Source organism: Dichotomopilus funicola (genome assembly GCF_033296635.1).
Source record: "Dichotomopilus funicola strain CBS 141.50 unplaced genomic scaffold C8A04scaffold_105, whole genome shotgun sequence".
Taxonomy (NCBI): domain Eukaryota; kingdom Fungi; phylum Ascomycota; class Sordariomycetes; order Sordariales; family Chaetomiaceae; genus Dichotomopilus; species Dichotomopilus funicola.
In genome coordinates this window covers 32238-45943 of record NW_026944126.1, presented here as the reverse complement: position 1 = coordinate 45943, position 13706 = coordinate 32238, and the positions used below count along the sequence as shown (strand labels likewise).

General features: G+C 54.8%; 6 protein-coding genes across 6 annotated transcripts; 4 read left to right on the top strand and 2 right to left on the bottom strand.

The window, feature by feature from the left end:
• Positions 1-1016: 1016 nt before the first annotated feature.
• On the top strand, positions 1017-2010 carry C8A04DRAFT_40626 (uncharacterized protein; the record flags this gene model as incomplete). The annotated part of the gene is made up of 4 exons (XM_062785012.1): positions 1017-1181; positions 1242-1468; positions 1523-1701; positions 1982-2010. The coding sequence occupies 4 exons, from the start codon at positions 1017-1019 to the stop codon at positions 2008-2010; spliced, it is 600 nt and encodes a 199-aa protein (XP_062632935.1).
• Positions 2011-2789: 779 nt separating this feature from the next.
• Positions 2790-3752, top strand: C8A04DRAFT_40625 (uncharacterized protein; the record flags this gene model as incomplete). Its single annotated transcript, XM_062785011.1, has 2 exons — positions 2790-2868; positions 2944-3752. The coding sequence occupies 2 exons, from the start codon at positions 2790-2792 to the stop codon at positions 3750-3752; spliced, it is 888 nt and encodes a 295-aa protein (XP_062632934.1).
• Positions 3753-4005: 253 nt separating this feature from the next.
• Positions 4006-5751, bottom strand: C8A04DRAFT_15757 (sugar transporter-like protein; the record flags this gene model as incomplete). The annotated part of the gene is made up of 3 exons (XM_062778606.1): positions 4006-4267; positions 4327-5272; positions 5328-5751. The coding sequence occupies 3 exons, from the start codon at positions 5749-5751 to the stop codon at positions 4006-4008; spliced, it is 1632 nt and encodes a 543-aa protein (XP_062632933.1).
• A 2441-nt stretch (positions 5752-8192) lies between these two features.
• On the bottom strand, positions 8193-8977 carry C8A04DRAFT_32949 (uncharacterized protein; the record flags this gene model as incomplete). Its single annotated transcript, XM_062782276.1, has 2 exons — positions 8193-8598; positions 8658-8977. The coding sequence occupies 2 exons, from the start codon at positions 8975-8977 to the stop codon at positions 8193-8195; spliced, it is 726 nt and encodes a 241-aa protein (XP_062632932.1).
• A 752-nt stretch (positions 8978-9729) lies between these two features.
• On the top strand, positions 9730-11190 carry C8A04DRAFT_32948 (uncharacterized protein; the record flags this gene model as incomplete). The annotated part of the gene is made up of 1 exon (XM_062782275.1): positions 9730-11190. One exon carries the CDS (start codon positions 9730-9732, stop codon positions 11188-11190), a length of 1461 nt encoding a protein of 486 aa, XP_062632931.1.
• A 1235-nt stretch (positions 11191-12425) lies between these two features.
• Positions 12426-13598, top strand: C8A04DRAFT_15755 (uncharacterized protein; the record flags this gene model as incomplete). Its single annotated transcript, XM_062778605.1, has 1 exon — positions 12426-13598. One exon carries the CDS (start codon positions 12426-12428, stop codon positions 13596-13598), a length of 1173 nt encoding a protein of 390 aa, XP_062632930.1.
• Between the last annotated feature and the right edge of the window lie 108 nt (positions 13599-13706).

Below are 13706 nucleotides of genomic sequence, written 5' to 3'. Positions count from 1 at the left end.
CCTCCGGGGGTTGTTTCCGCCCGGCCGTTGACGTGCCGAAACCGAATGCCGGGACATTCTAGAAGGCTTCCAAGGCATTCGCGAAGTCCTTCCGAGTTTCACGAGGCGGTCGAATGAGAGAGCTAGAAATAGACTTGGAATGACGCTCATTTCTACCTTCGTACGGATACATTACACATCGTTACATTTAAGTGTTTATCTCGAAAGGTTGGCTATAACGAGCGGTCCTCGCTGTGGCCCAAAAAAGCGGCAGACTAAAACAGATAGCTGAAGTTTAATCCATCGACATTCGATCAAATCCTGACAGATTTTTATTGAGTTACTCTTTTTCGTCTTTTTTTCACTTTCTGCACTTCTTCTTTTTTGTCTTCGTTCACTCTTGTAGAAAGGTAAATTATCCAGGGACTTAGTCTGCCACTTTTTGGGCCACAGCGAACCGTCTAAAACACACAGTATTACCACAGAGAAAGTTGAAACTCATCAGAATCACTCCATTTTCTCGATTCAAAATAGCTGCATCGCGAGACCGTAAATAGCTGGCCACTGTAAAAGCTTGGCACTATTGAACAATAAACATATCACACGCTGCCGGCCAACGGTCATGACGTCGGCATTCAATGCAAAGCTCATCCGTAACATAAACCACAACACCAAACATCGGAAAACAACTCCGTGCCCTATAAACACCAACAAGGATCCCCTAAGAGGAAACAGCTTCAATGCCGTCATCATGCCACCTTGACCATAGCTGATTTCCTCTTTAGAACTGCCCCAACGTCATGAGCTTGCCAGCCAGACCGCTCGGGCCTGTACATCTGACTCGCACAGCGCCTATGCAATGCACCATGCCAATAACAATGCAGGTCCGGCGCTCAGGCCGTGCACAAAATACAGACGACGAGCTTCGGGATAGAGATATAACAAGCAGAGATGATTAGCTTCTCGCCCGCCTCCATCTTTTTCTTGTCAATTCATCTTTTCTGTCCAGTCTTGGTTGTGTCTGCACAACCGCCACCATGAACACCATCGGCAATTTCTTCAACGGGCGCATTGCGCGCACCCTACTGAGTGCCAACAACTTCATCATCCTCGCTTCGTCTGTGATCATCACAGGCATCCTGTCGTACTTTCTGCGGCACTGGCGCGACAGAGGGACGCACCTGGTGTACAATGAAGTCATCGTAAGTCTGCGCAAGAAATCACCTGTCAACCGAAAGCCCTCTCGCTAACACTCATCCCAGGCCGTCCTAACGCTATTCATCTACCTCATCGCCATGGTCCTCCCGGCCCTCAAGTCCTACCGCGGATACTTGCTGCCGCTTAACATGGCCCTAACCTACCTATGGCTCACCTCCCTGATCTTCTCGTCTCAGGACTACGCGGGAAACCGGTGCCGCTACTTCTCCCCTAACACCACCCGCCACTGCGGCCTCAAGCACACTGTCCAAGCCTTCCACATCATCGGATTGTAAGTCATCCACTTCACCGTTGGCAGTCTCCCAATTTGTTAACATAAGACCAGCGTCTTTCTCCTCTTCAACACCATCCAAGAGGCCCTGATGTGGGCCAGCTATCGCCGGGAGAACCAACAACACGGCGCCGTGCACGGAGGCGGAGACCCGGAAAAAGACCGGCCGCTGACCAATGCTACTGGCACCACCACTGGTACGACCCAAGGCACGACGGGCGGAGCTGTCCCGGGTACGACCACTGGTGTGTCGAATGGAGATCGGGTGGCTCAGGCTCCGGTGTGAGAGCCCCAGGTAGTGGATTCATGGAGGCCAGGGAAGTAATTAACGCGTAGTCATAAGCTGGCGAGTGTGAGCTGGGAGTGTAATCGGATCGGGGTTCTTGGGAGAGGGTTATTATTCGGCCGTTAATGAGGAGGATTGGGCGATTCATTCATCTGTAGTGTAGATAGTGCTGTGGTTCCCAAGGTAGTTAGTTGTATGACTTAAGATCTTAACATAACCTTCAGTAGGGTTAATTTACATGTGCACACACTTATAAATCTGGGCGAGACGCTCTTAAATTGCGTGAAGATCTTTTGCTCGTTAAATACAGGCTGACTTAGGCCGAAAATAAGAAACTCACTTCCCATCGATTCCCATTCTGGCATTAACTCTGTTTTGGGGTCTCAACCTCTGCCAAGCTTCGTGGATTCGGTCGCCCGTCGCATTGCTCAAAAACAATAGATAACATCAACATCAGTCGAACCAGGGAGTTGGCTCGTCTTTATTGGTGTCTTGGAAGATGTGCTCAGCCGAGATACGTGTCGTTGTTCAAGTTCAACTAAAATCGATCTGCAATCGACTGATTCGGCTCTCCTGACCTGACCGCCAAGTGCACACGTCTCCGTACACGTCCCACATAAGTAAATCTTAGCGACCGCTCGGCCCGCAGCGGCATTTGCGACTCTTCTCGCAAGTGCTTACGTGGGACGCGCGTTTGGAATCCATCGATGCAATCGATCAGTATTTAAAAACCACGGCGCCGCCCAGCAAACGGGCAGTGCAAAGCAATCGGGACATCTCACGAGCCGAGGTGTGGACGAAGGACGGACTTGGCCCAATCACGGACGTTCCTTGAGGATCCTTCTTGTTGTTGACTCCGTTTCGCATACTCGCACTCGCGTAAAAAAAGACAAACACCGCCCAATTGGGCAAGAGTGATTCCGCTGCGGTGCAACACCAAGGCCGTTGCACGGATATAAGAGACGTTAGCCCCCCTCGAGCTAACCACCCCCTTTTCGATCCCGAAACAAAGGCTCTTCACACAAAATAAATAACATGGCGCCAGCTCCGTTTACTCCGATCTTCCCACCTGCCGAAAAGCCGCTCCGGCAGCGGCGCCCAGACCACTTGATAAGTGCCCAGACTTGAGACTATATCTACCATGTTCTCAACGCACGCAGCTAACATCCCAAGCACAGTCTCATAAAAGACTCATTCTCCCTCCCCACGCTGATGACCCTGGGTGCCGCCGTGCAAAGCCTCCTATTTCTCGTCCTCCCAGCCCGCTACGCCTCCCTCCCAGCCGCCCTCATCCTCCTGCGCGCTGCCGTCATAACCATCCGCCAACTGACATCCCTGGACCACTACATCACCCAACAACGCGGCGTGATCCCAGGACGCACCTCCGCCCAACTACCCCAAGCTAGTTACGACCCGCTCCGCACCAACGAAAAATCCTCCTCCATCTTCGGTTCGACCCCGGCAGGTGAGAACGTCGTAGTCTTCCTCATCGGCGCCCGCCTGAACCACCCGCTCGGCCCCTTCTCGCCCGCGGCTAAGGGCCTAGATGAGCAGGGGATGGCATGCAACCAAGACATCCTAGACCGAGCGAAAGAACTCGGCTGTCTGGGCATGACGACCTGCAAGGGCAACGAGGCATCCTCACACAACATGTTCCTGTCGGTGTTTTACTTCCGCGATCTCGAGGGGCTGAATCGCTTCGCGCATGATCCTATCCATCGCCGGGCGTGGGAGTGGTATGAGAAGGAGTGCACGGCCAAGGGATATAAGCATATCGGTGTCTTTCACGAGGCGTTTTGCGTGCCCAAAGGTGCTTACGAGTCCATCTACCTTAACATGCAGCCGACGCTGATGGGGACGGGGAACGCGGCGATCCGGAATGAGGCGACGGGGACGGATGAGTGGGTGCGCACTCTGGTGGACGCGTCGGGCCGAGGTTGGCGCAGTCAACATTCGCGGTTGGGCAGGGAGGTCAAGAAGCAGGCTGAGGAGAAGTAATTGTCAGCATAATGTTGAGGTAGGGAACGCCATCATGAAAGGGGATTAAAGGGGAATCTGTAAAGCTGGCGAGGAGGAATATCAGCCATCATAGCAATCTTATATCTTGGGAAGAACTTGTCATCCTCAGAGTCACATTGTCAAGTCGCATCATAGCAGCACAGGAATGAGTCATGGAAAAGCATATCATAATCATGAGTGGTATCTTAGCAAACAGAACCAGCGCCAGACTCCCAAAGTCAAACCCCTCCCATTACATAGCGCGCCCAGGCAGCTCGTGCTCGTGATGTTGACGGTCCTCCATGGCAAATATATCCTTCTGCACCTCGTGCATGTCAACGTGACCGACCGCGCCATCGCCGTCAAAGATGCGCGCAATTTCTTCGAGCGTCGGCCCCTTAGTCTCCACGTAGAAGAACCACACAAAGACAAGCTCGCAGAGATCCCAGATTGTGTAGAACAGCATGAAATGCCAGTGATGCGGGAGTCGTTCCCATGCGAGTTTGTTGGTTTGGCTACGGTAGTTAGCATCAAGTTTCTCGTCATAAGGCAGGGAACGGAGGGTGGAACACACTTGGAAATGGCCAGCACGGCCTGCACAGTGATGTTCATAATCATCATGCCCTTGGCACGGAGGTGGAACGGCAGGATCTCTAGCGCGTACGCCACAAGCAGACCTGAGAAACCGATATCGTAAAAGATGCCAAAGATCCAGATGAAGACGAGCTGTGCGTAGCCGGCCTGCACGTTGAGCTCGCTCGAGTTTTCGTAGATCGCGCCAGTAATGGTCCACGCCACGAAGGACAACACCATGCCGACCATAGCAATAAGGAATAGCGGGCGGCGACCGTAGCGATCGACATTGAGCGCCGCCGCAACCGTGACGAAGAGATCGAGCAGCGTCTTGCCGGTGGACATAGCCAACTTCTGGTTCTGGCTGTCGATGCCGGCGCCCAAGTAGATGGCATTCATGTAGTTGGAGAAGAGGGCGTTACCGCTGTACTGCGAGATGACGCCGAGAGAGATGATGATGGCCAGGCGCCAGCGGTTGCCACGCGTGCGCAGGAAATCCCGGTAGCTAGTCGACCGCTCCGTCTCCTTCTGGATCCGGATGGTCTCGCGGATCTCGCGGAACTCGAACTGCACGGTCGCATTGTGAGGGTTTCCGCCCGCGTGCCACTTGGTGAGGATGTCGAAAGCTTCCTGGTGACGCTCCTTGTTGACAAGGAAGCGCGGCGACTCGGGGATCCACCAGATGCCTATGAGCTGGATGAGCGATGGGAGAACTTGGAGGAGCGTGATAGAACGCCAGGACCAGTCGAGCGAGCCGCTCCCCTGGATATTGGCAGTGCCCCAGGCGATACACGAGACAAGCAGCGCGCCGGCGTTCCACAAACAGTTGTAGATGGCTGTGACCGGGCCACGGTGTTGCGGATGGCAGATCTCTGTCAGCAGCAGCGGGGAGGCCATTTGGGCGAGAGAATTGCCAAAGCCAAGGACGAAACGACCACCCATGTACACTGTTCGGGGTTAGTTGACGCACCGGACCATGCCAGCATGACACGGTTCACTCACTTCCATAACCGTTGCAAAAGGCCGTCAAGAAGCCGCCGGTAATCATGAACAAGCAGCCAGCGATAATGGCAGGACGTCGGCCGTAGTTGTCGGCGACATACGGCGTGATGAAAAACGAGACGATGGACCCAATGTTGAACATGTTGACGAGGATGGCGAGTTTGCTGTCGAGAATGGGATCCTTAAGGTCCTTGTTGTCCTTGAGCTCGGGGAAGAAGAAGTAGTTCCAGGCATCGATCTGCTGCGATGTGTTGACAAGCATGCCGTCGTACCCGGTCGTGGCCGAGGCCACCATGAGAATCACAGCCATGCCATACAGCTTCCGCAGATGGGGCTCCCGGGTCCAGTACACACGCTGGAACCGGGGCACGTCGACATCGTCGTAGTCCGCCGACGCGGAGTCTGGTCTGACCTTGGACGACATGGCGGCGACCGACACACCCGTTCCCTCCTCGCTTGTGAATCTGTCGTCGAGCTGTCGGCGGTCCGGTTGCAGTCCGGGGTCGGCGGTTGGTCCGGGAGAGTTGGCAAAGCAAAATCAACACCACAAGATGGCCCCCGGGAAGGGGATGGATGGCAGTTAATAACAAGCGAGGCAAAGCAACCAGCTTCCCCGGAACCCACAGAGAAGTTCCAGTAAGGCCTGGGGTGCCAGGGCGGCCCCCAGGTGACAGTGTGTCAGTTGGAAGTCCCCATCCCTGTCCGGGTGGGAAGTGGACCGAACTGGGAAGAGTCCGGGGTGGCGCTGCAGGATGAAGAATGGCCGATGGAACCCTCCTCGATGCACCAACTTGTCAAAACCCTTGGCGCGACACCCCAAACGGCGTCACGGACAACCGTCCCCGAGCCGGCTGCGGCTATCGCCACGGACGAGCAACACATGAAGCGGGGAAAATTCCCCGCGATGAGCGTGATGGCTGCGTCTGGGCCGCCATTGCAACAACTCACCTGCCGAGCATCGACCCAGTGTTTGGAGAACAAACTATTCGTACACTAACCAGTTCAGCTCGAACCACCAGGGGGCCGCCATTGAGGGCGGCCGTTCGTGGAAGCCTGGGGGAAGCTTCCCCTTGCTAGCCAAGAACCGCTGTGGTTCACTTCCCCGCAGAGACAGATCGACACGCGACAAGCATCCCACATTGGACGACTGTGCAAAGTCCAGCACTTGTTTGTTCGTCCGTGCCCACGTCAGGTCAGCACGATCAGGTTGTCGTCCCGAAGCCGCCGTTCGTGTCAAAAAAATGTTGTTTCGTTATTTCTCTTGTCTTCAGCGCACTTTCGCTTGCCCACAAGCGAAGGCCAGCTCCGCTGCACGTTGACGTGCTCGCCCGCGTCGATCGCAGCGAGCTCCGGGTGGTTAAAATGGCAAAATGCAAGAGAAGGCAGCGCAGCCAAGGCAGCCAATCGCTCCGCTCTTGTTTCGACGGCTCGTTGGAACGTCTTGGGACGAGATGGCTGGGTCGAGATTGTGCCGTGGGGCCTCTTTGGGAAGGATTCGCCCCAAAGACCACTTGCGACGATTCTTCTCTCTGCTGGGACAACTGGGATCGCGCGGTTGTCAATGACAGCCGGAAACTGGCAAGTGGAAAACTCTAGCGCAAAGACGAATTGGCCAATCCTCACAAAAAGTGCTGTGCCCCATGCGGTCAGCAGCCGACGGTCTGCAAGGGGCCAGGGGATGGCACACTGGCACCTGCGACGCACGGTTGGTCAACTACTGGATACGCTGTGAATACGCTGTGAAGGGGTTAGTGTCGTCAAATGTGTTGGGAGTCGTCGGTTTTCTCGTGAACTTGGTTGGAGTGATTGTCTGGCTTGTCTCAGACTCGACTTCGCCTCGGCTTCGAATCACGGGCAGGCAGGCTCGGCCCTGCCGGAGGTGAGGGGTTCAAAATTCGGGAAGCAGGGACGCCGATCCGGGGTTGGGCATGGCGGACCCACCCGCATTTTTGTCAAAGGAAACGTCGCAATTTCTCCAGCAGGTAGTGTGTAAACACAAAACCGGCTGTGTCAAACGAGACCTGGACTTTTCGCCCAGTCTTGTGGTACCTTGCGACGGCTGAAGATGAATCTCTCGTTTGAAGGAATGTTGGTGAAAAGCTAGTAGCATTAGTGTAGGTCTAGAAGACCATTTGTGGAGCAAGTAGAATTTCTCGGGTCCGTGGGCCGTGCATCGCTCGTCTGCCCCGAGCTTGGCGAGCTCGGGCCACTGCTGAGCTGCATGAACTCGCAAAGTGGGCTTAGGCGAGGGCCCGAGCGTAAGAAATTCCTGGGGAAAAAGCACTCGCTCGACGGTACCCTTGCATGTTCCAGAAAAAGTGCATTGGATGGCACAGAAACAAGGAGGAAGTTGGGCCAATAACGGCGCCAGCAAGACGATTCAGGCAAGGGGCCAGGATCCCCAGTCGTGGGCCATTTCCCAGGCTGGACCTGGCCCGTGTCAAGAAATTACACTCTTCGCACGATGACATTGACGGTGAGACGGGGCGAGGGGGCTTTGCCAGGGGTAAACGTGCAAAACGTGAGGCAATCCTCAAAACCGGGTTTCCATGAAATGGGTGACACAACCGACACCAGTCTCTCTGCGTCAGTGCTTTGCATCCCGAAAGACGGCAACGTCCACCCCGGCGGCTCAACCAAGGGGCCGGAATGGACAAATGTGCACGGATGAAGGAGAGTCTCGCCGACGCCACAGAGGATATGTGCATATGTCATACACTACTTTGTACAATCACATTTCGTCCCGGCCCCTGCGCCCCCTTTCCGTGCTGTTGTGGCACGCAGCGGACATGGGGATTTCTCAGGAACCAACATGCGAAACACGCTTCTATTCCAGCTAAACCTGCCCGGCTACGAGGTACCCAATTAGTTGTCCTTCACCAACACCGCAAAGGCCCAATCCGACGTGGCGTTGTGCGACTTGGTCAAGTTCGTTTTCATCCAGCACGAGTGCAGCGGCCCCTTATCCCCCTTGATGACTCCCCACCCGGCACCGGTGCAGTTCGATCGGGCCGCACACGCGTCGATGCAGCCGTCCAGGTTGCGCGTATCGACGTGGCCAATGTCCACTGCTTCGCCTTGGCCACCATAGTCAACTCCACAGAGGCGTTTGAACTGTTTCCCGCCCGTGCTTGCTGTGTAGAAGGTCCCGTTGACTTTGGGGCAGTCGATCTGGTCTGGCGTTACTGTAGGTGTTGCGGAAGCGGAAGTAGAAGAAGGCCCCGTGGATGTTGTTGAAGATGGTGCGATCATAGCGGTCGCCAGCGCGGCACTGATTGGCAAGTCAGCCTCCATTTCCCGTGTCATGCGGATTTCTTCACATGTCCTTACCTCGCCGACGACAGTGCGGACTGGGCGACCCCCAAATCGCTCTGTGCCTGATGCAGGTCCCGCTGGCTCACGCCGAGACCCGCGCTAAGGCCAATGACGGTGACAAGCAGGAAGATCACGACGCCAATCGCGGCGAGGGCGACACCGCGAGTGATGTTGAGAATTGTTGGCTCTGCTGCCGCTCCCCTGGGCGGTTCTTGGGCGCCGTACTGTTCGTACACCGGTTGCTGGTATTGAAACTGCGCAGCCTTTTCCTGGTGGGCGTCGGCCAGGTGGTGGTATGGCGCCGGCTGCCCGGGCTGAACGTGATGAGGGTCCATTGTGAATTGTTGGCCGAAGCAAAGTCAGGCAGGCGGAATTCCAACGGCTTGGCAGACAATTGAGCACGATTAAAACCGGCAACGATCCCCAAACTCGCGATGGTGAATTCTCGTTGTTTTTATGCTGCCGCGGCGGCTGACCTATTTGTCTAGGTCTCACGTCAGCGCGCCAATCTCGACTTCGACGCGACGCCCCATCTCGACAGCCAGCGCTGGTGTTTGCGGGCGGCGCTTGAGCTTTATCTGGCGCATCGTGAAAGCTTCGCCGATCGTAGCAGGGGCACATTCGACGGGGGCCTGAGTAATCACAGACAAACCGAGCATTTCATTGGCTGTGTGTCGATAATTGTGGCACCCTGCGGCACAGCAACCAGAAACCCACGCCAGTCGAATGCTGATGCCTGCCAGCGCTGCAAGACGGGACGGGTCGAGACCGTCCGCTTTCAGGATCAACATCTCGACTTCTGCAGCAGAAGAAGGCTGCTCGGGTTTGGTTTCAGCTTTCCCCCCGAATTGCTTGCTCGTCGCTACACTACACTATGCTAGCTTGCGGCAAAGGCAAAACTAGAAGAAACTGGACAACAGAAGTTGATTTAGTCTTGACTCGTGCGGGAGGAGAAGGCGAAAGAAAGTGGGGAAACCTGAGCAAACCCCCCAAACCCCCCAAGCCCCCCACTCCGATGGGCATCAACGTCACATCTCCGAGAAACACCACCCTCCAAAACAAGATTGACACAACGTGATAACCCAATATGGCCCTACTTCCCGGTTTCACATTACCCGTTGAGCTTTGCGGCGATGTCGTGCGGTCCCTAGACCCCATTAGCCTCATCGCGCTCTCGCAAACCTCACGGTCGTGGCGCGCCTTGATCCAGCCGACCCGCCGCGACTTCCAACAGCGGCTGTTAGCCCTCGAGCTGACACCGGAACATGGCGGCATTGTGCCACGCTTCGACTTGGACATCCAAGCATCCATCCCAGCCTATACCAGCGATGCGTGGGAAGCCAACAAGTATGCCTGCTGCGGTTGCATGAAACTGCGCACGCATATGCTATTCAACAACCACGCCATCCTCCGCGAGTCTTATCGCAAACCGACACCAGATTGCGTGGAAGCAACAAGAATGGCCGTCACAGAGTGGGAGCCTCTTGATCCCGCGGCCCGATGGGTGAGAATTCAGGAAAGGACTGCCAAAATGTTTGAAGAACGCGCGCGGCGAGTTCAGGCTGCGAGACAACACCGCGCCGCTGTGGCACAGAATGCGGCCAATCACCCATTCGTCCTGGTCACGGTCCCCGACAACGGCAGCGAAGCCAGGCTGCGCCAATGGTCTGTCGGCATAAGTCGCCTAAAGCGGAGATGCATCGACTGCTTGCGCCAACGCAGTCGCTCAGCGAAAGAGATCGTGATCAGCCGAGACATCTTTATACCAGCCTTTCAGGACCAAACGTACCCAGATTTAATTGGGCGCACATCATCCCACGACTCACCAAAGGCATGGCGAGCTGTGGCAGAATCCACCACGATCCGACACGTCAACCTCTATGTCATATACTGTAAGTCTTGCCAGATCTGGCAGCTGTCAGGTGCATTCCGCACGAGCATGCTTCGACATGGCTCCCACAACGTACCGCTAGACGGAGTGGACCTGGTTTGCAACCACTGCCATCTCAGGATTCACAACGATGTCGACTTGTTAGCCAAAGAGCTCACCGACCATGCCATGTCCGAGCTGGCGGTCCACATCGGGAAAATCGAATACCAACTATTATTTGGCTGGCGATTGGTGCGCCAAGGGTGGTACTATCAAAACCATCAAGACCCGCCACCCCCCGGGGAGAAGGAGGCAGATGGACTACCTGACTACCTTGCGGGGCTTGGCTTTGACAAGTCGGGGGAGGCACGGCTCGATGTCGGCTCCGATGTACCAGACGCGCGAATACCCGAACTGCGACGGCGATTTGACTTGTATAAAGAGTTCCTCGATGGGCTCGCTGAGTCCGACCGGGCCGTTTTGATGAGCTCGTGGTTTGGGTTATGGATTGAGGAGTACGACTTGATCGAGGCGATGTACTTGCATTTGCACCAGCAACACGTGTGGCTCAAAAATAATCCCAGGGGCGTTTTCGACTACGTTTTCAAACGAGATCCGCACTGGATTCATGGCCCGAAGCGCCCATACCCCTTGTTAAGGGAGGACCAGGAATTGTAGCAGCCTCTAGCGTGTGGTTGGGGTAGCTACGCCGCCACCAGATTGCAGACTACGTCGTTATGGAATGTTGCATTCAGTTCTGTTTATCAACTTGAGAGGCATGGGGGCGTTTGTTCTGGGTTGGCGTTAATTTATACTTGGCTACCTAATAGAATGATGTCCTCATCCTTTTCTTCCAGTTATCGTTAGTAATTGAGACCTATCAAGGAAATATTTTACCCAGACATGGTCGCTGTTTGTGATGCGACAACTCCAAGCGAGCAACCCTAACCGACCCGAAGTCATCAATCATCCTTTTATGGCAGGAGCTTTTCCAACGCCGAACACCATGTTGACCAGAGCGTAACAGCCCGTCCCCTGCTTCTCTTTAGATATGAATCCCGACTAATTCTCCATACATTTCAGGTATTGATGAGCAGTGGGAGAGAGCGAAGTGGGAGGCTAATATGGGAGGACTCCAGCCTGATTCAACACAGATTCAATGCAGCATCTCAACAGGAGTAAGGTACCTAAACTTTATTGTTCGACTTATGGTAAGCCATCAACCTCCTCGCTACTTCTGAGTAAGGCTGAGAACCCTCGCTTTGGCCAAAAAAAGCGGCAGATCAAGTCCCAGGATAATTCACTTTTCTACAAAAGTGAAAAAAGACCAAAAAGAATAAGTCAGAAAAAATGAAAGAAGACAAAAGAGAATAAATCCAGAAAGTGAAATAACGAAAAAGAGTCAATTAATCAAATCTATTGATATTTGACCGAATGTCAATGGATTGGACTTGACCTATTTGTTTTAGACTGTCGCTTTTCTGGCTATAGCGAGGAACCCCAGGTTTCTCCTTTAACAGACTCGTTTTAACCTTAAACCGTTAACGACCCATTTCCAGGCCACAAAACGATCGCGATAATACCGGGTCACCCCGTGGAAAGGTGGATTTACATACAGTCATGTGTAAGTACTATATGAATCAGATTCCCATCAACGGTGTTAAGAAAAACCAAGTATCTAGAATCATCTAAATTGTTTTTAAAGAACTCGGCGGTGGCCTCAGGTGTGGTATTACGGATTAACGTAATGGGTGAGCTCCACAACAAGTGGCGACGCTCTAGGAGGTTCTTATCATGCACTTCCGTGCTGCAAGATTTGTCAGCAAGCCAACCTCAAAAATATCGACAGCTGGAAATGATTACGATTCAGCTGCTTCTTTCTCAAACACGCCTGATTCAACAACCAAGGCAACATGTCACTCCGCCGACAATCTTGCGACGCCTGTTATCGGGAACGGCGGAGATGCGACCTGGCACACCCCGTTTGCGCAAGATGCAGACAAAGGAACAAGGATTGTACCTACCTATACCCACCACCACTGCGGCAGTCCCCGGAGCCGGACCACTCGGAGGCCGGTGGCGCTCGCCGTGCCGTTGTGCGTTCGAAAACGTTCTCCCGCAAGAGGACAGCTCCGTGCAACATACTGCCCCCCAGATCTCTCGGTAACCTAGGTCGCCTCCAGCCTGTGTCAAACCTCCCAGGATACGACCATATGTCGTGGGTCTTCGATCTGCTCCGCGAATCCCCGCTCACCTTTGCCGACCGCGGCGAGACCGTCTTCATCCACAAGGCGCTATTCCAGGGCGGTAGGCTCCCTGGCCCGCTTCTCACGGCGTTTGGCATTAGTGCCGGGTGTGCGTCGCTCAACGACCACAACCGACACATCCTGTTCCAGGCTCTCGACGCTCAGACCAACGACCTGCTCCTGGCTACCCCCAGGGCCAGTACCGCCAACCGGTGGCTTCTCGATGACCTAGCCCGTTTTCAAGCCCTTGTTCTCTACCAGATCATCCGACTCTTTTACGGCGGCGTTGAGCAGCGGGAGGTTTCAGAGCGGCAGGCGTACGCCGTCCGGGCGCAAGGCCTTCGGCTGCTCCGGTCCGCGGATAATACTATCACCGACGTAGAGGAGCTAGAAGCGCAGGAAACTCAAACAGCAGCGGTCACAGAGCAAACTTGGGAGAAGTGGATCCTCGCGGAGAGCATCCGTCGCACCGTCTTCATCGCCTTCAAGTTGTACACATTGTACACAGCTTTTCGGTATGGGCAGTGTGTGGAAACGGTTGCGCTGGACATGCTGCCTGTGTCGACGCGGCCCGCGAGAGCGTGGTACTCGAGGGAATTCTATGATGACCGCGAGGAGTCCCCCGAAAGAGCAGCGGGACCCGGGGACGACACGACGACGGCGAGCGCCTTCATCTCGAGTTTGGGCATGATTGGCCGGGCAGATCTCGAGACGTTTGAGCGGATCGTTTTGTCAGCTGCGTGTAAGAGGGCTGCTGCGGGCATGCCGGGGGTACCGTGCAACGACGGCGGTGATTTGAGGGCATCATCGGACATCGAGTGGATGCGCTCGGGAAAATAAAGTTGCTTCACAAAATCTTACCGCAGCGGGCATATGTGGGGCAGTTGCGGGCAGAAGTGGGTCGTGCCGAGTGGTTTGCGGGCAAAAGTGGAGCATCCTTGGTGGGCA